Genomic DNA, 22,004 nt, shown 5'->3' with positions numbered 1-22,004 from the left:
TGGTGTGTCAAAGCCTCCATTTCCATATAAACTTGTAGTTTTAGGTATATTGCAGGGGAAAAAAACACTTATTTAAGCAAAGCCATATGCCTTTCTAAATATTAAACGCTCATGGAGTCATGGAAACAATCATGGAAATATCTCAGGGATTTATTGTGGCAAACTAATGTGGCAGAAAAAGCAAGCATGCACTGTACTTGTCTTAGGTTCTGATATATTGTTTGAACAGATGACATAAAGAAAGTTGTATTGATATGCTTGTTTGCTGCAGATACGAGATCTTGAGATAGAAGAACAATATTCCAAGTTACTCCACAACCTACTGGATGATTTTCGTGATGTTATTACACTCATGGCCGAAGGATTTGCTGAATGCAGGAAGCATATTAAGGTAATGTTCATGGGTAATCTCCATTCACCATGTACAAATTCTACAAACTATGTGTGGCTGTTATGGGGAGGATAAAAATACCAATTTGTTTCTTTTAACCCTGGTAGTGCTGAGTTGTTTTCACATGACATACATCCACATGCTTTGTTGTTTTTACATGATGTACATCCACATGCTGAGTTGTTTTCACATGAAGTACATCCACATGCTGAGTTGTTATCACATGATGTACATCCACATGCTGAGTTGTTTTCAGATGATGTACATCCACATGCTGAGTTGTTTTCACATGATGTCCACATGCTGAGTTGTTTTCACATAAAGTACATCCACATGCTGAGTTGTTTTCAGATGATGTACATCCACATGCTGAGTTGTTTACACATGATGTACATCCACATGCTGAGTTGTTTTCACATGATGTCCATCCCCATGCTGAGTTGTTTTCAAATGATGTACATCCACATGCTGAGTTGTTTTCAAATGATGTACATCCACATGCTGAGTTGTTTACACATGATGTACATCCACATGCTGGGTTGTTTTCACATGATGTACATCCAGATGCTGAGTTGTTTACACATGATTTACATCCACATACTAAGCTGTTTTCACATGATGTACATCCACATGCTGAGTTTTCACATGATGTACATCCACATACTAAGCTGTTTTCACATGATGTACATCCACATGCTGAGTTGTTTACACATGATGTACATCCACATGCTGAGTTGTTTTCACATGATGTACATCCACATACTAAGCTGTTTTCACATGATGTACATCCACATGCTGAGTTTTCACATGATGTACATCCACATACTAAGCTGTTTTCACATGATGTACATCCACATGCTGAGTTTTCACATGATGTACATCCACATACTAAGCTGTTTTCACATGATGTACATCCACATGCTGAGTTGTTTACACATGATGTACATCCACAAGCTGAGTTGCTTTCACATGATGTACATCCACATGCTGAATTGTTTTCACATGATGTACATCCACATGCTGAGTTGTTTTCACATGATGTACATCCACATACTAAGCTGTTTTCACATGATGTACATCCACATGCTAAGTTGTTTTCAAATGACATACATTCACGTGCTGAGTTGTTTACAGATGATGTACATTCACATGCTGAGTTGTTTTCAAATGATGTACATCCACATGCTGAGTTGTTTTTACATGATGTACATCCACATGCTGAGTTGTTTTCACATGATGTACATCCACATGCTGAGTTGTTTACAAATGATGTACATCCACATGCTGAGTTGTTTTCACATGATGTACATCCACATACTAAGCTGTTTTCACATGATGTACATCCACATGCTGAGTTGTTTTCACATGTTGTACATCCACATGCTGAGTTGTTTTCAAATGATGTACATCCACATGTTGAGTTGGTTCCACATGATGTCCATCCACATGCTGAGTTGTTTTCAAATGATGTACATCCACATGCTGAGTTGTTTACACATGATGTCCATCCCCATGCTGAGTTATTTTCAAATGATGTACATCCACATGCTGAGTTGTTTACACATGATGTACATCCAGATGCTGAGTTGTTTTCACATGATGTACATCCACATACTAAGCTGTTTTCACATGATTTACATCCACATGCTGAGTTGTTTTCACATGATGTACATCCACATGCTGAGTTGTTTTCACATGATGTACATTCACATGCTGAGTTGTTTACAAATGATGTACATCCACATGCTGAGTTGTTTTCACATGATGTACATCCACGTACTAAGCTGTTTTCACATGATGTACATCCACATGCTGAGTTGTTTTCACATGTACATCCACATGCTGAGTTGTTTTCAAATGATGTACATCCACATGTTGAGTTGTTTCCACATGATGTCCATCCACATGCTGAGTTGTTTTCAAATGATGTACATCCACATGCTGAGTTGTTTACACATGATGTCCATCCCCATGCTGAGTTATTTTCAAATGATGTACATCCACATGCTGAGTTGTTTTCACATGATGTACATCCACATACTAAGCTGTTTTCACATGATTTACATCCACATTCTGAGTTGTTTTCACATGATGTACATCCACATGCTGAGTTGTTTTCACATGATGTACATTCACATGCTGAGTTGTTTACACATGATGTACATCCACATGCTGAGTTGTTTTCAAATGACATACATCCACATACTGAGCTGTTTTCACATGATGTACATCCACATGCTGAGTTGTTTTCAAATGACATACATCCACATGCTGAGTTGTTTACACATGATGTACATTCACATGCTGAGTTGTTTTTACATGATCTTCATCCACATGCTGAGTTGTTTTTACATGATGTACATCCCCATGCTGAGTTGTTTTCACATGATGTACATCCACATGCTGAGTTGTTTACACATGTTGTCCATCCATATGCTGAGTTGTTTTCAGATGATGTACATCCACATGCTGAGTTGTTTTCACATGACATCCACATGCTGAGTTGTTTTCACATACAGTACATCCACATGCTGAGTTGTTTTTACATGATGTACATCCACATGCTGAGTTGTTTACACATGATGTACATCCAGATGCTGAGTTGTTTTCACGTGATGTACATCCACATACTAAGCTGTTTTCACATGATGTACATCCACATGCTGAGTTGTTTTCACATGATGTACATCCACATGCTGAGTTGTTTACACATGATGTACATCCACATGCTGAGTTGTTTTCACGTGATGTACATCCACATGCTGAGTTGTTTTCAAATGACATACATCCACATACTGAGCTGTTTACACATGATGTACATCCACATACTAAGCTGTTTTCACATGATGTACATCCACAAGCTGAGTTGTTTTCACATGATGTACATCCACATGCTGAGTTGTTTTCAAATGATGTACATCCACATGCTGGGGTTTTTTCACATGATGTACATCCAGATGCTGAGTTGTTTTCACATGATGTACTTCCACATGCTGAGTTGTTTTCACATGATGTACATCCACATGCTGAGTTGTTTTCAAATGACATCCACATGCTGAGCTGTTTTCAAATAATTTTGGCTTACATGTTTTTTTATCTAGAGGAGTTAAGACTTACTAGTTAAAAGTATATGGGTACTATTTTGTCTGTCTTCAAACTCCATAAGTGTGTTTTTCCATTACCAGGTGTAGGTATGATTTACACACACAATTGTCAAACTGTTTGAGATGTAGAACATTAAAGCTTTAATGACTTTCAGGTTTGTCTTTGTTCTTTCCTACCAGAATAGAATGGAAACCATGGAGTAATTATTTTATGTGGACCACAAAGCAAAGGTTATTATGTAATGTTTTCCATTTAACTGACCATCCATCCATTCATCCAACCATCTGTTTATTACCAGTTTAATTTCTGCATAATAGTTGTCCACCATCCACAGTTATCAAACTTTGAGAAGGGCATGCACTTGGGGTAAGGAAAAACTCTCTCCATTTTGGGATCACAGTCACTGCATGTGAAAGAAGAATCAGTTCAGCATCACATAACCGGATGGCTTGTGAAGATGCTATTGTTATGGGGGTCAAAAGGTCATTGATCAGGATCACTTTGACTGAAGGGAGAAAAGTGGTTACCACACAAATTTCAGTTATCTGCATTAGATGACTATTATTAATGAGAGGGCAACATATAATATGCCACATCAGGTACTTCTGTAATCAAGGGAATGGCTGTGAGATTTGATAACATATAATTGCCACATCGGGTGCGCTTGTTAATCCAGGGAATGGCTGTGAGATTTGATAACATTCATGAGTACCTATGTATTGAGATATTTAACCTGCAGGTATCTTTTGTATAGGTCTATATGTGATTTAGATGTGTGCATTTTTTATGGAAAGTAATAATCTTAGGAATGAAATAAATGCATTTTTGATCAAATGACAAGACAGTATTGTGGCACCAAAGTACATGTGTAACAAAATTCCAACCCATTTGTCATGATATGTGTGTGAGCGTTGGCATGTGTGTGTGTGTATGTGTATATATATTTGTTTTTCCTTTGATAAGTAAGAGCTTCCATACATTTGACCATTAGTTTACTGTTGAACATAGTAATGATTGATATTGCCATCATTAATATAACTTGTATACATAGCATTCCTTACATTCATAGAATATATTGTCTAAATTAAAGCTTCTGGAGATAAATTAATATCTCCATGTTCTAGTTTTTTATTTTGTTTATTACCAAACATCTGAAATTACTGCAAACAAAATAATATGATACAGGCAATTAATGATATGAATACAAGCAGTCATTCCAACCTCAGAACTGCACTTAACATGATGGTAATGAAAATGGTATGGTCAGTTTAACTTAATTAAATTGGGTTATATTGATTCATACATAAAAACATTGTTGACTTTGATTCCTGTTCTGTTCCTGTTCTGTCCCATGTTAGCGTGTTCTTTGTCAGCTTGCCATATTCCATATTAACTTTTCAAGAGTATCTGAATTACATTGAATTGTAAATAACTTTCAAAATAAATGTCCATATGTATGCTTAAGATACCAATTTTTGCATTGTTTAACATGATTGATAGATAATATAATAAATATTCATGTAAAATTGTATAGAGTCACCTGTATGTTTATAATTAGGATGAGGAGATGATAAGACATTTCCTGGACCGTACACTTACCTCCAGACTGAGTATTCGATTGCTGTGTGAACATCATCTGTCTCTGAGGGATGAAAAGGTAAACATCAAAATTCAACTTCATCCAGCTTTATGCCAAATCTTTGTAGAAAATATTCCAACAAATCAAAAGGCTGATTTATCATTTTTCAGCAAGATTCCTGAATTGGGAGTAAAATTTATTGTAAAAATGTTAAATTAACTTGAAGATAGTGGGGCAAGGCTCCATCCTCTTGAGCCTCTTGGAATTTGTACAGAATTAAAATTTCATTTTCAATTAAATTGTTTGTACAATAATAGCATCACCAAATTTTCATAATTATCTACCTTGTGTATTGTCTCAACATCACTAATATCCACACTTTGTGGTTTCCAGTTTTGATGTTGTAGTCCAAGTTCATTTTAAGTCAAATACTTATTGTACACAGGGATGTTGCAAGCTTGCATGGGATGAAACAGCACCCCAGGCATGCAGCACCTTCTGCGCAACCCACCCTGGGAAAAAGCATGAGAGACTTTATATTTTTTTATGTATCAATAGTCATGAGAAAAAGAAGTTAGCATAGGTATTTTAATAAATTTAAGTAATGTACCAAATAAAAGAACCAGCTTCATGAAATGGTGCCCCCGCTCCTGTTCACAGCATTGCCTCATTATAAGGCCCGTTATTATAGCACAAATCCTATTACAAGGCAGATATGGCCATGAATCCCTTTTCACCAAGTGGTAGTCAGATTATATGTATTATGTACTTTTTCGGCCTATAAGTTGATGCGGAGTATTCGAATTCACTTATTTTGTAAATTTTCCATCCTTCGTCCATCTGTAAGTTGATTCAGAGTATAAGGCAAGGCTAGGTCAATAACTTGGCTTCGTATTTTACACTAGTAACTTCTGGTTTCATGAATATTAATGGTATCACTGTATGATATTCCATATTACTAGCAATTGTGAAATTGCATCACCAATGCTAACATAGTTGCGATTTTACTCCTGTACAAGGCACTTCTATATTGTTATCAATTGACACAGCTGAATAAACAGTCCATGCTTGTTTTAATTATGATATCCATTGCAACAAGAGCCACATGGCTGTGCATGCTATGTACATGTTAATTAAAGGTATAAAACTTTAACCTGATTATTCCAGTTGAAACCAGTCTTGAGTGCAAGATTCAACCGATGAAATAAACCCATTGGGGCTAATAATAGGGAAATGAGGCTATCCGTAGAGAAATCAGAAATGTGAAGAAAATTAAGAGACAGAAAACAGATAAGTTACAAACGAAAAATAAATAAAAATACGTTTTATTATACTTTTAAACCGCTCCAGTGGCCTATTGGTTAGAGCGTCTGCCTCGGATGCAGGAGGTCGTGGGTTTGATCCCTGGCCGAGTCATACCAAAGACTTACAAAAATAGTACTAACAGCTGCCTTGCTTGGCGCTCAGCATTAAGAGGTTAGTGTTAGGACTGGTTGGCCTGGTGTCAGGATAATGGACTGGGTGGGACATCATGCTACATGTTTGCAGCATGATGCCCCAGTGCTAGACATCACTATAAACTGCCACACTGCAGACATTGTAGTGATATGACTGAAAAATTGTTAAAGCTACATTAAAAATCCAAGTCACACACACATTATTCTTTAACATATCTATGAAATGCTGTTTCAAATTTACAGATATGAACAGTTTTATAATACATATTATTTAACATGTCAATTATAATTGAAAGCACATCGATGTTGTAATTCATTTTATTACCTGTAGTAGAACTGTTCGACATTCTAATTAAGAAAAAAATAATTAAGAGTTCACTTAATCATCTCCAATATCTGAAAATCCCTCGAAGTCTTCGTCTTCCATATCAGAATTAAAAATGGCAGCTATTTCAGGGCTCAGATCATTGGAAATGTTCTCATTATCGTCTGTCTCCATCTCATCATCCTCATCAGGCTTCTCTATCGTGCTGACAATTTCTGCTTTAGCAAAGCCATTCACAATAGCCGATTCAGGAACCCTGTCCCATGTATCCTTAACCCAATGTGCAACCTGGTAATATGTAGCGCGCCACATACGTCCCGTGTTTGTGAAACTGTGCTCGCCTGCCATCAGCCAATGCTCCCGCAACTTCTGAAGTGCAGCTTTGAAACAGCAATTAATGGAAATAGCTAATGGTTGTATTAACTTTGTCATACCACTTGGGACGATGCCTAATGATGTCTTCTTGGTTTCAGTCTTCACCTTTGTCTTGGCACTGATGTGTGCACTCATATAATCCATAATGAAGAGAGACCTCTTAGTGAAGAAAAAATGCACAAAAAAATAATACCGTATTGCCATTTTGTTTTTACAAAATAATATAATTAATTGTTGGTGAGAAAGTGCTATGATTGATGCATAAGCTCTCTTATTGCCATTACCATATCTACTGGTGATTATTAACAAGTGGACAAAGGACTTCACAGATTATACCTTTAAATATTATCGTTAATTAGTTCTCCTTATAAAGTCCATCACTGTAACAAAACATCACATGCATTTTAAAATGAGTTTGGAAGCCCTTTGATGTTTTCTTGTACAACAAAAATTACATCTCAGTACATGCTAAAGTGAAGACCACGGATCCTTGGTCAACTAGTCTTATTGTTTCATTATAGTCAGACAAATGTGAAATATAAAAACCTTGTCAGTTTCGATCATAAATTTGAAAGGCATGGACTCCGTTAATCGATTCGTATATATGCACATACTATCTTTTAGTGTTTGTTCTGTTTTGACTTGGATATAATTAACATTTTATTGCAAATCTATTCAATGATATACCCCTCTGTTATCTTTATTGGTGAGTTTGAATAACAAGTAATGCGTATGATCACTTGTCCTTATAACAAATTCTGTATGGACAACAGCATCAATAGCACGTTGTTGTGACAATGTGCCTCGTAATTAAAAAAAGAATCAATTGTTGATTTAGCGGTGTTTATTGATAATAGAATATAGTAGGGATGTACACAAGGATTATCACAATCATCGGTAACTCAAAATACAGTCTTTTCTCTTTGCAAAAGCTACAAATAAAGACCACCCTAATAAATAACAGTCTTGTTTGTGGACATTGCTTTTCATCTCTCTCAATCTTGTGCGCACACACACACGCACACACGCTCATGCACATTAACTAAAATGTGATTTCAAATTCTTTATTTTTTATTACAATTTGAAAATGAGATTATTGCTGCTGTAAAAATACAAGTTGCACTTAATTTCTTGACAATGTGGACTCGTTGACTAATAAATAATACCCTTAACTAATACATGTTCAAACCATCTTAATCATTTTGCTAGTCCTACATGTAAGACCTAGACGCTGATATTTATGTTTTGACTTTTGTGTGCACTAAAACATAATAGCATGTGGTACATCTTACATGTAGGACTATCATTTTGCCAACATTACACAACATAACAGCTACATATGCTCTAAATGCAGATGAGCTTTCACACTGAGAGATAATCCTGTATCATTCACTAATAACAACAAAAATCTTCTTGAGTACTTTTATTTTTATTTTAATTAGATTCTTGAGTTGAGAGCAAAATGAGACCGAAAATATGTTTACTTTGTACGTTTGAACTGTTAGGTTGTCGAGTAGTACGTGCTCCATAGACTTTGTTCAGGTATGATCCCTTTATTTTTCATACATGGTCAGAACCGCAAAATGATAATTATTTATTTTATGTGTAATTTTTCATACAGTGAAATTAATAATAATTTTGTCTTGTACAAAAAATTAAATGAAATAGGGTAGTTTAGTTTAAACAGTATTTATTTGAGAAACTTTGTCAAATACAATTATAAACGTATGATCTAGGGGATTCATTAAAAAGCATTATCTATGGTATTTTATAAATAATCATAGAATGCTTGAGTTAATATGGATTACATCCCTTTGTAGGATCAATTTGATCAATGAAAAAGCTATACTGGTAATCGCTTGCATGTGTCTAACAGTATACTGGAAAATCAAATATCAATGGACCAGTTGCTAAAATGTAATCAGGAAGAATGAGGTATGGTCAAAAAGGATGAATAAAACAAAATTATTTCATATCTTTCTTTAGGAACAAACAATATGCTTTGAATTAGTTAGTACACTAAAGAGTATATACTGTAAGCGTGCTATATGGGCCAGTGAATTTTTTTTACCGGTAATTGTTTTCTTTTATTTCATGTTTGAGAAATAAGAAAATATACGCAGAATGCAAACTAAATAATGACAAAACTTATAAATCTAAATGCAGTCATATTAGTTAAAAACAATTTATTTGTTAATTAGTAATTTAACAAGAATTTGTACTTCTATGTGACCTGTTTTCGATTATGTCGATTATAGGGCAATTTTAATAGCATACTGAGTACTGTAATCCATATGCAAGTCGATGCAATTTCAATGACATAATCTATATATATAAGTCAATTTGGAGTATAAGACGACCAGATTTTCAAGTATAAAAGTATTGACTTATGGGCCAGAAAATACGATAATTATAGGGCAGTCTCACTGTACAGTGGTATACTCAATAGCTCCTATGAACAGTGATATAATGAGGGAGTACTGCATCACATACTGCATTATAATGCAGTCTCACTCTAAAGTGATACACTATTGCTTCCATGGACAGCATTACCATGAGGGAGTACTGCATCATGTACTCCATTATAAGGCAGTCTCACTATAAGGTGATACACTCTAAAGTGATACACTATCACTTCCATGGATGCATTACAGTGAGGTGGTACTGCATCATGTACATCAGTATAAAGCAGTCTCACTTTAAAGTGATACACTATTGCTTCCATGGATGCATTACAGTGAGGGAGTACTGCATCATGTACATCAGTATAAAGCAGTCTCACTATAAAGTGATACACTATCACTTCCATGGATGCATTACAGTGAGGGAGTACTGCATCATGTACATCAGTATAAAGCAGTCTCACTATAAAGTGATACACTGTCGCTTCTATGGATGCATTACAGTGAGGCAGTACTGCATCATGTACTCCATTATAAGGCAGTCTCACTATAAAGTGATACACCATTGCTTCCATGGATAGCATTACAATGAGGGAGTACTGCATTATGTACTTCGATATAAGGCAGTCTCACTATAAAGTGGCGCACTATTGCTTCCATGGATAGCATTACAATGAGGGAGTACTGCATTAGGTACTTTCATTATAAGGCAGTCTCACTCTAAAGTGATACACTATTGCTTCCATGGACATCATTACAGTGAGAGAGTACTGCATCATGTACTTTATTATAAGGCAGTCTCACTATAAGGCACTTTATTTTGGCTGTCAGGGAGATCAGTATAATGAGGGATTACTATTTCATGTACTTAATTGTAAGACCGTTTCACCATAACAATAAAAATAATAATAACTACTTTTTATTTAATGAGGGTAACATAATTAGCTGAAAAACTAATCTGCTTTTGAGGCCCTCACACAAATTAATTTCATGTAGTTACTATTGTTGAAATAATGAATTACTAGAGCAAATTCTCATTCTATTACAATGAATGACCACACTTTTAATGTTTGTTTACATGTTTTGCAAATTTATTATTTTGATTTCAGGTAACCTCAAGAATTTATCAGTAATCACACACATACATGTTATTTCTGTGAGATGAATTAGGATAATGATTTAATTTAATGCAGTTTTAAAACTGCATATTGAAAGTCTTACAGTATCTTATAAAAGTTTTCACTGCAATGTTTACTATTTATTTCAGCCTAACCATGTTGGAATTATAAATGTGAATTTCTCTCCTCGGAAACTGATTGAGAAATCAGCCACATTTGTAAAGGAAATGAGCGAAGCAAAGTATGGAGTTACCCCGGATGTACGTGTAATTGGACATATAAATGCCACATTCCCCTACATTGCTCCCCCTCTAGAATACATTATCACAGAGTTACTCAAGAATGCCATAAGGTTTGTATTGTTGATTTCAATTATTTTTGCATCATGAATACAAGGTAATTTTTCAACTTTGAGGATTTTACTCTGCCATTTATTCTCATCTAAAATATACCTTTATTTTTATCATTTTATTAGGAAGTTTTTCTAAACCAAAACAGCTTGCTTGCTGTTTAAAAGTTTTGTGAATGCTGAAGGTAAAATCTCATAGAAAACAAATAATGCTAACCCTGGGATTGCATTTCTTGCGATGGTGCCAGCCCAGTGATGATTCAGTTATTTTTAGTCAGTTAAATGTAAAGTCCTGACATTTACATGTGCTCAGAAGTTACTTCCAATGCTATTATTTTGTCAGGAGCTTGCAAATGAATATTTTGTGATCAATTATGTACAGGCCTTTGAAATTGTATCACTGCAGTAAGAAAAAAAATGTGTAAAAAGTAAATAACTCCAATTACAGTCATGACAAATGGATGATTAACATTCGTTTATATTTCAGGTACAATTTTGATCCAGCTTTAAATTTGGGTTTTCTTAGAATTGTTTCATGTAATGTTACTATAAATAGAAAATAAGGAAATTAGATGGAGGTCTAGTAATGCATAAATGCGCAACAGCCAATAGTCACATGACACTAGTCTCAAATTGTAATCATTATTATTTTTATCTCGCTTGTTCCTAGTGTTGCCTGATGTCTTTGATCTGAATTTATAAACTTTTTTCTTTCAAAACTGGTACCCGGTTTGCCTATGTTACTACTCGTGTTATTATGAATTGGCAAGTACCCAAGTACCTGCAGACCCGTTGACAGCTTTAACAATGAGCTAATCTTGCATCTGATTGGCTGGCCTTCTTACCACTCTGTAGGCAAGATTGTTGATCTGATTTTGATCAGACTTGGAATATATACTTATGTCATCAAAATATCAGGTGATTTTGATATTGAATGCGAGTCATGCATGTTAACTTGGATTTGGTTGGGTTTTTTAAGCATAGCTTTAACACTTTTTCAGTCATATTTCTACCATGTCTGCAGTGTGGCAGTTTATAGTGATGTCTAGCACTGGGGCATCATGCCTCAAACATATAGTATGATGTCCCACCCAGTCACTCTATCCTGACACCAGGCCGACCAATCCTAACACAAGCCTCTTAATGCTGAACGCCATGCGAGGCAGCTGTTAGTACCATTTTTATGTCTTTGGTATGACTCAGCTGGGGATCGAACCCACAACCTTCTGCATCCGAGGCAGAAGCTCTAACCACTAGGCCACCAGAGTGGTGCATGTTAATTTGATGATCTTTTATTTGATTGACGCTCTGAAGGCTATTTTTCAGATTTAATTTTGATCAATTTAGGAATATATGCTTGTATCATTAAGATCTTGATAAGTTTGATAATGATTAGGATCCACACATATCAGTGAGGTGATCTAATTGAGTGAGATTGATTAATGAGGTGATCTAATTGAATGAGGTTGATTATTGAGGTGATCAAATTGAGTGAGGCTGCTCCCACACTTAAGCCATATTTGTGATCTGATTATGGACTTGTGTTGTCAGTGGTTTCAATAATAATTGATGTGATTGTGATCTGTTTTTGATGAGCTTGTTGCCACTATGTAAGCCATATTTGGGATCTAAGTTGGATTAAGCTTTAAATATTTGTCCATTAAAGATCTTCAGCAACATAAATTATGAGTGAAACCCACTCGTATTAGTAATGTGATCTTGAATTGAGTATGATTGGTTGAATCTTGTACTATTTGGAAGCCAATATCCTGATTTAGTTTTGATCAGATGTGAAATATGGGCTTACATTTTAAAGATCTTTGATGAGTATGATAATGAGCAGAATTCATGCATATTAATCAGGTGATCTAGCATCTGATTGGCTAAACTTTATTATCCTTATAGAAGCAATGTTTCTGATCTGATTTTCTTCAAACTTGAATTATATTTGCTTATTTCATCGCAATCTTGGACAAATTTGATAATGAGTGAGTGAGATGCACCCATGATGATCAGTGATCTCGCACCTGTTTGGCTAGGCTGGTTACCACTCAGTAAGCTATATTTTGTCTAATTTTGACCAAACTTCAAATCTATATGATCAAGCAAACTTGTTAATTTGATAATGGTTTGCATCCACACAAACTAATAAGGTGATCGTGCATGTGATAGGCAGAGCCTGTTATCACACAGGAGGTGATTTCTGATCCAATTTTGCTTGGTAAATATACAAGAATCATTAAGGTCTTGGATTAGTACAAGTGTGAACAAGATCTTTGTGTATTAATGAGGTGTTTTCTATTTGATTCAGCTTGTCTACACCTTAGCAACTATTTCTGATCATGTTTTTGTCAGACTTGCTTAATTGGCATTTATAATCAAGATATATAACTTGCTTTATTTTGAGCAAATTTTACACATTTTACTGAGGTGATCTTGCATATGATTGGTTGAGCTCTTACAGCTTGAAAAAAATGTATTTCAAACTTGATTTTTAACAAACTTGGAAAATTGGCTAATATTGTCATGATGTTAGATTATTTTTACAAGACCTATTTATATTTATGAGGTCATCTTCCTTCTGATTCATAATTTTGTTTTTATTTACCTCTCTAGAGACTATATTTGATAGGATTTTGATCAAATTTGGTAAATTGGCTAATGTTGTCATGATGTTAGATTATTTTTACAAGACCTATTTATATTTATGAGGTCATCTTCCTTCTGATTCATAATTTTGTTTTTATTTACCACTCTAGAGACTATATTTGATAGGATTTTGATCAAATTTGGTAAATAGGCCTATGACAATAAGATCTTAGTTGAGTATCATTATGGGTGAAATTCAGGAAAATTAATGATGCAAGCTTGCATCTAATTGAATGAGTTTGACAGCAGTCTAGCAACAAGATTTCTGATTTTGAACAAATGTCTTAAATATTCTTATATTATCAAGATGATGGTTGAATTTTATTATGAGCAAAATCTTTGTATATACATGAGGTAATTTCAAAGGATTTTGCTCCACTATAAGCTTATATTGTTATTATCGTATACAGGTTCTGTAATTAGTGAGATTTGCACATATTAGTGTGATTCCATACATCTGATTGGCAAAGCTTGTTACCTCTCCATATCTAGAGACTATATGTCATCCATTTTATATAAATCTTGGCAAATGGTTTTTATAAAGCTCTTGAATGACTCTTGTTTATAAGCAAGTGAATGAACGTATTAATTATGGCTTTATTTTTGGGAAGAATTGTTATTGGAATATATGATATCAAGTTTTTTAGATAGTTACATAGGTTGTGTTTTTACTGTACTACATAAGCCTGCTTAATGAAATGCTAACTGTACATTTGGTTAGCAATATCAGGGTGTACTTGACTAATATGATATATACCATAATGTATGGCCAAATTACCCTACTTTTAAACGCTGCGGTGGTTAGAACATCTGCCCCGTATGTGGGGGGTTGTGTATTTGATCCCCAGCCGAGTCATACCAAAGACTTACAAAAATGGTACTTACAGCTGCCTCACTTGGTACCCAGCATTAAGAGGTTAATGTTAGGACTGATCAGCATGGTGTAAGGATAATGTGACTGGGTGAGACATCATGCTACATTTCTGCAGCATGATGCCCCAGTGCTGGACATCACTAAACTGCCACACTGCAGACATCGTAGTGATATAACTGAAAAATCGTTAAAGCTACAATATAAAATCCAAATCACACAGAAAAAACACACATACTCCACTTTTATGGTAAGACAGGCAAATGATGCTTATATCCTTTGAATAATTTATCCAAGAGGAAACTTGTAAAATGATGTCGGAAAATCATATGCTGCATGACTTGTTTTTTATTGTTTTCTATGTGTTTAAATGTCCTGAAACCTGTCAGCAATTAAAATATATCCTAGTGAAATCTACCTGTTACATCCAGTATTAGCTGTTTGGCAACAGCAATAACAGGAAAATGGTGTTAGGTTCAAGCCTTTTGTTGGATATATCTTACCCATACATAGGTTTATTCTGAAAATTTACATAATTTTTTCCAGTAATTTTCAGCCAATCAGTGTCTTTCATTTTCTTTAAGTACAGTATTTAATATACAACCACACGTTGACTGGTTCCATAGCTTATAAAGTAGTTAGTTTTCTATAACCATCAGGACCACTTGGACATCTTGTTTAAAAGTTGAAAGGTCTTGTCTCAAGTTTTGTGCAGTACTGGTTTGTGAATACGCTAACACAAATAAATATGAATGGATTTTTATTTAAAAAATCCAATTTGAGGACATATCTGAAGAATGATGCCAGTTCAGAAACTTGGGATTTTTTAATAATAGATTAAAATTATAGATTTCAGCAAACATTGAATGTGGTATTCTTTACACTGAGACAAGTTCATTGATCCTTTTATCTATGATATAAGGTTCAAGGTCAAAGGCCATGACAAGATTTTGTATTGCACTTTTCCTGCACTTCCATATATCTTGTGAACATGTAAACTCATATCTATAAGAAACTATAATTGGTACCAAATTTGATATGTTGGGGTTTATTAAGAATAATTGGAGACGGTTTCAATATTTGGCAATTAAATAAAAGGACAGAAGAACATACTGTGGATTCTTGGAGATTGTTTGCAGCCAGTTGAGTTTCAGTCCTTCTGAGCGACTCTTATCGATAAATGCTTCCTTTCTGTATGCAGCTCCTATTCAGATTTTAGTTACAGTTTTACACATCCTTCATACTTGTTGGGTCATGCAGGTTTCAGACTTTTTCCTAACATCTAAATAGTGCAATATAGTGGGAAATTAGGGATGGATGAGTTACAGGACAAAGTCTGCAAAGACAAAATAAATTTATCAATATAAACATATTTTGCAGGCTTTGCAGATTTAATTGTCTAATACACTAAATGCTCATCATACTTTCAAACACCATTAAGAACTAGTCTTCTTCAGTCAGAAAACCTGCTGTATAACTATGTTAACCCTTTATGTCATGGAGACTGTTGCTGTGTAGGCTGTCAGTATACATGTGCTCAAGCCACAGAGTGCAGTGTGCTATAAATAAAACACCTGTTAACTAAATGACTCGGAATGCATAGGCCAGTTTGTAAAATTTATAACAGTGTAGTTCATTTCAAGTTCAACATAAATTTTCACCACCATTTTTGTGTGCACATCTGTTGTCTACAGAGAGTTTTAAGATTAAAATCTGATCTTTATTGCTCATTATTCTTTCTCAAGGAAGAATTTTTATTAGCTTTAAAATCTTGAGAGAATTCATTCCCCATCAAACGAGTGAATCTGTATTACCAACTGAAGGTGACCTATCCCAACCTCGAAATCTGCTGGTTCATTCATCAGTATCATTAACCCTTTACCTCATACAAGCGTCTTTGGACGCCTCTACTCCATTCGCATGGAAGCGCCTTTTGATGCCTCTGCAAGATTCGCATAGAAGCGCCTTTTGACGCCAGCTGTAAACATCAGCCATTTTGAGAAAGTTTTCGTAGTGCCACCTTCGGGGAAAACCCCCCTATTACATACTACATTCATTTCTGCGAATGACAATTACGTCAGATCACGTGGTCGCTATTCATGCACTGGTCGATATCTGCTATTAAAAGTAACTGGGTCGTAATCTCCACTCTCCAAAATGGCAGCCGCGGATTTCATTCAGTACGTACGAAGTTTTCACGATTAGAATAACAACCACAAAAGATTCAATAAATTAGGTAAAGGCTCTGATATTAATGTAGGCAGCAATTAGTTTTTATAAATTATTAAATTCAGATGACTTAGTGATATAGACGCACACGAAAACCTTGTAAATTTCGAGTATTGGAAATGGCAGCTACGGTTGGTCACGCAGCCTCACTGACAGGACGGTGAACGAGTTCTCTCAAGATTTCGAAGCACATAAAAAAAAATCTTCTGTGGAAAATAATTACACAGCTATAACAATCGGACATTACTCTTAAATTTTTCCACATATAATGTATGTGTACCAAAAATGTAAAATGGTTAAAATTGTTGTTAAACGTAACATACACTAAATTGCTTAACAGTTCACAGGCAGGATTTCATTCAGTACTTACGAAGTTTTCACGAGTAGAATCTCAACCATGAAAGATTCAATAACTTTGGTAAAGGCTATGATATTTATGTAAGCAGCGATTAGTTTTTATTGATTATCAAATTCAGATGACTTAGTGATGTAGACGCAGACGAAAAACGTGTAAATTTCGAGTATGGGAAATGGCAGCTACGGTCGGTCACGCGGCCTCACTGACGTGACGGTGAATGAGTTCTCTCTCGATTTTAAAGCACATTAAATATTCTTCTGTGAAAAATAATTATACAGCTATAACAATCGGACTTTACTCTTCAATTTTTCCATATATAATAGATGTCTACCTTAAACGTAAAATGGTTAAAACTGCTGTAAAACGTAACACCACTACATTGCTTAACAATTCACAGGCATGCCTATGCGGATGCGGTCTGCTAGGTAACAGGTGTTCTCTTTATAGCGTGCTGCACTTTGTCACTATGCTCTATGAGGTAAAGGGTTAAATCATCAGAATTTGATGAATATCAAAATTCAAGGTTGCCTACATCAATGTCCGAGCCTGTATTTGACATGTTGAAGCCTTCATAGTCATAATTCTAATAATCCAAACTCAAGAAACTGCTTATTGAATCCACAGGCTCCATTTTTGAGAGTGGAGAATCTGAGCCAGTTATTTTAATTAGCAGATTTTAACTAGATCTTAATTAGGAGCTGAATATGTTATGTAATGCTTATATACCTGTAGTTTCTGATAGGTTTTTTTTCCTCAAAGTTGACAGTGCAAAACCCAGCTAAAAATGCATGATGTAGGTGTCCAAATACGCTTCCATGCAAATGATGCATTGGCATACAAACCCGCATGTATGTTAACCAGATGAAGGTGTCCAAAAGCACTTGCATGAGAATGGGGAACAGGTGTCCAAAAATGCTTGCATGGATGAAAGGGTTAAATAGCATTAGATGATAATTTCATAAGTAGGTGGTTAATACTTATTGTAGGCAAATTATCTCATTTAGGTGAAATATTGGATAAACTCTATAATATATTCATACTTTCTAGTCGTGAAAGTACTGTAAATTCATTACTTTTCATCTTTACCAATTTGTTCCACTTTTTTGGGGGGGGAAATGGCATTTTTGTTGGTAATTACATCTGTGGATTTGAGAAGATGTTGTATTCTTTCCTTTGAAGGATTATTGTTTGTTGGGTCTTTAATTTTGTGGTTTGTATCATTCATGAAATCCACAAAAATTGGTACTACACAAAAAATAGTTAATTCCATAATTTCATTTTGAAAAGAGTTTTTAAGTTTCATTGATTGGTGGTAAATTCATAACTTATTACATATTAGAAAGTAACGGATTAGTGCAAAAGTTGATTTTGCAACATGTTTTTACTCTTTTACACAACTAACCAAAAGTCATCCTATATTCACCATTTATGGCTGGAATATTGATGGTTTTAATTGGGATTTTGGAGGCAAGGGAGGTAATCAGTTGATGGCAAAGTGAAGTCAACTTCACACCATGCATTTTGAATAAAAATCTCATGGATGACTATTTTGCCTGAATCTACCTCTTAGAGAGAGTATTCTCTCTGTCACATTTTAATTTGATACAGACAAAATGATTAATAGAAATTTCTTCTTGCTTAGAATACATGAAATTATGATTACAAAGTCAACATTTTTGTTGTTGTTATGAGTTTTTAGGTGTTCCTTCATAGAGCATGTATTCACTTTAATCTTTACTGGCTGCAAGTCCTCTTGACTTCATATATGTCTCAGGATGTCAAAGTAAATAAGTCCTAAATGTGATACTCTCTGGCAAGACGGGCAAGAGATATTGGCTGGTACAGTATTGGAGGGAGTGGGAGGCAGGGAATATTAGCTTCAATATCAGTAATACCTTAAATGTTGGTATTGCAGGACAGAATTACCCTTATCCATATGAAAAGAAATCAAACTTCCTTGAATGAACCTCCATAGAGAGTTCTGGAAAAAATCCTGAATATAATAGAAACCCATTCAGCTGTCCAAGTCACTGTTGCATGTGCTGTAGTCCTTGTCTTTTTCTAGGACACCACTTGCATTACAGTTTTCAAACATCACTGAAAATTTGTGCCAGGCAGACTAATATAGGTTTCTGTATTTTTCAGCGGTTGTTCCTTCAATCCTTTAATTTTCATTTGTGATGATAACATTCTCTTTCTGAGTTTTTCAGACAGCTGTTGTTATCTGTTTCAGCAGTGTCCAGCTAATGTTCACCTCTATCACCACCACCCTCTTGGTATGTTCATGATCTGCATTATCATTCATTACTTATCATGTTTTATTCCATTCCTGGGACCTCCTTGTCAGACGTTCCTTTTAGTTAGTGAATATCTATTTATGCTTCTTTTCTATGTACTGTGTTGAGTTTTTGTCTTGTGTAAGGGGGTTGCACACCAGCTTTTAGTTTTTCATGTGTTCAGAATAGGGACTCTTTTTTTTTTCTATTTGTTTATATTTCTTTCTGGTTTTATAATTATTATTGTTGTATTATTAGTATGTCCCAACTGGCACTAGCACTATTTTCATTTATTACAATAGTCTACTTGAACTCGCTCTGGTTTATTTAATACTTTCAAGTAATTACATTTTTCTGTTTTTTTCCCATCATTACAGAGCAGTAGTAGTTTCACTAATAAGCAATAATAGATTGGTGTATTTCCAGGTCTCACACCACTATTTCATCTCATTATAAACTCTCATTGGCAGATTCTGTCTGTACTCCGGTTAAATACTGTAATCTTAGGGTGTTGTAGTGACAGGCCTCTCACCAGATAATGTCATTTGTATTTATACAGTACATTGTGTGACATTGTAAGCACTGATGCTTTTCACATTTATTGAATTGTTTATGTCTTTGTTTACAGACTTTGATGGATTTGTCCAAATAAAGTCTGGAAAAATACAGGCATATGAAGGTCCCATAGGATTCTCACACCACGAGCCTTTCTTCAACAGGTTTCAGATGGACAGATGGATATTTGCTCTGCATTCTCTGGCCTGACAAGGAGTAGGACTGCACCAAGAGCTGTTGTACATATACGATTCGGAGAAAGAGACCCTCCTTCTCCTCATCTCAGTACTGAGGCTTCCGCAGGATTTAGAAGGGAAAATCGAACCCTTCTTGTATAGGGTCAGTAACTTAAGAGACATATATGGCAGAAAGACTTGTGCAATTATGGGTCCCTCCCAAGGGAGGAATAACCATTGCAAAGAGTGTTTCCCCCACCAAAGGGAAGAACAGCAAGTCCATAAGGCATTGAGTGTGGCACACCCCCAACCCACTTGCAAGGGAGGAAAGAGAAGCATTCTTTACAAACCCTGAGGGAGGACAGTGAGTCACCCCCGTGAGAGGAGAGCATCTCCATCTCAGAGCACTTAGCCATAATGTGACTGGCAGATCAGGCCTTCCAGGTAAGGGAGACCTAAGGTTGTATTTGTTTCTAAGTAGGGATGCTCCTACAGATGGGATTTTTCTGACTGGAGGCCAGTCATCAGTCAGTCACCATGCTCAATCAGTGGTCACTGGTTATGGTAATCCCACCATTACAGTGACAGGGATTGGGTTTGGTCTCCCATCTTGTCAGGCTATGGGTAAACCCTATTGGGGATTGGGAGTTTGCATACAGGTGCCCAATAAGTAGAGTGGATTAGATTGGCATCCCTCCTCTTCCCTTAATCTCTATGAATCCTTATGTGATGTGGTGTCATCCCTTTCAGGGAAGTGATTTATCCACCTCTTTCATGGACTTCAGGGCAGGGTTGATATTGTCAGCTGAAGCATGACATCACCTTACCATGTGGAGTCCAAAAGGAAGGTGAGAGAGGCAGGCCCTTTTCCTCCAAGCACACCAGGAAAGACAAGAAGCATCCTCATCCTCCTGCTGAGTCTGCCACTAGAGACCGTCCCATGGGAGAAGTTGCAGGATGCAGTTTCTTCATCCCCAGGTCTACATTGCACCCAAGAGGGACATGGGGACACAAGACACAAGGAGTCCAGCCTAACCACAGCAGGAGCAAGATCAATCCATCCAGTGAATCCTGGCGGCAGACTCCCTGAAGTTAAAAATAGAGCATGCTGAGATGGTCCTGCTCCCTCTATGCACATTAAGACCTAGAGCATGCTGAGGTGGTTGAGACTTAAAGCAGGCTGAAGTGGTCCCTTCCCACTCTACATACATTGAGACTTTGGGTTCTGCAGCTGCACCCATGCCTGTCCCCTTAAACCTCTCACATTGGATGCCAAGATTTACAAGTAGGCATTTCTTCAGGGACATTGTCCCAATCAGAGCACTTGAGGATTTAGAACTTACAGTTAGGTCACAGTTTATATAGCCTCTCAGTTACCACTCCGGTGGCCTAGTGGTTAGAGCATCCGCCATGGAAGTGGGAGGTCATGGGTTTGAACCCCGGCCGAGTCATACCAAAGACTTACAAAAATGGTACTAACAGCTGCCATGCTAGGCGCTCAGCATTAAGAGGTTAGTGTTAGGACTGGCCGACCTGGTGTCAGGATAATGTGACTGGGTGGGACATCATGCTTCATATCTGTGGCATGATGCCCAGTGAAGCAGAAATTAACTCAATTTTGGCCGAGGTCAAGTCCAGCAAACAATGTTATATTACAATAACATGTAATGAAATAAAAAATATAAAAAATAACCGACAAACAATTAAATAAAATATACATAACAATACATGGGGATGAATTTCCTAACAAACAGGGATTATTCTATGCCCCACAGAACAGTGGATAGGA

General features: G+C 35.9%; 1 protein-coding gene across 1 annotated transcript in view; it reads left to right on the top strand.

Moving 5' to 3' along the window:
* Positions 1–22,004, top strand: part of LOC149777435 (branched-chain alpha-ketoacid dehydrogenase kinase-like) — a 156,333-nt gene that overhangs the window by 63,333 nt on the left and 70,996 nt on the right. The window contains exons 5-7 of the mRNA XM_089942068.1: positions 272–391; positions 5,055–5,153; positions 10,902–11,104. Coding sequence (XP_089798194.1) covers positions 272–391; positions 5,055–5,153; positions 10,902–11,104 — 422 coding nt within the window. The remainder of the gene's footprint in view (positions 1–271; positions 392–5,054; positions 5,154–10,901; positions 11,105–22,004) is intronic.

Source organism: Sinohyriopsis cumingii, chromosome 18 (assembly GCF_028554795.1).
Source record: "Sinohyriopsis cumingii isolate HCF-2022 chromosome 18, ASM2855479v2, whole genome shotgun sequence".
In the NCBI taxonomy this organism is placed as follows: Eukaryota; Metazoa; Mollusca; class Bivalvia; order Unionida; family Unionidae; genus Sinohyriopsis; species Sinohyriopsis cumingii.
The sequence above is the reverse complement of the archived record's forward strand: the minus strand, read 5'-3'. Positions and strand labels throughout refer to the sequence as shown.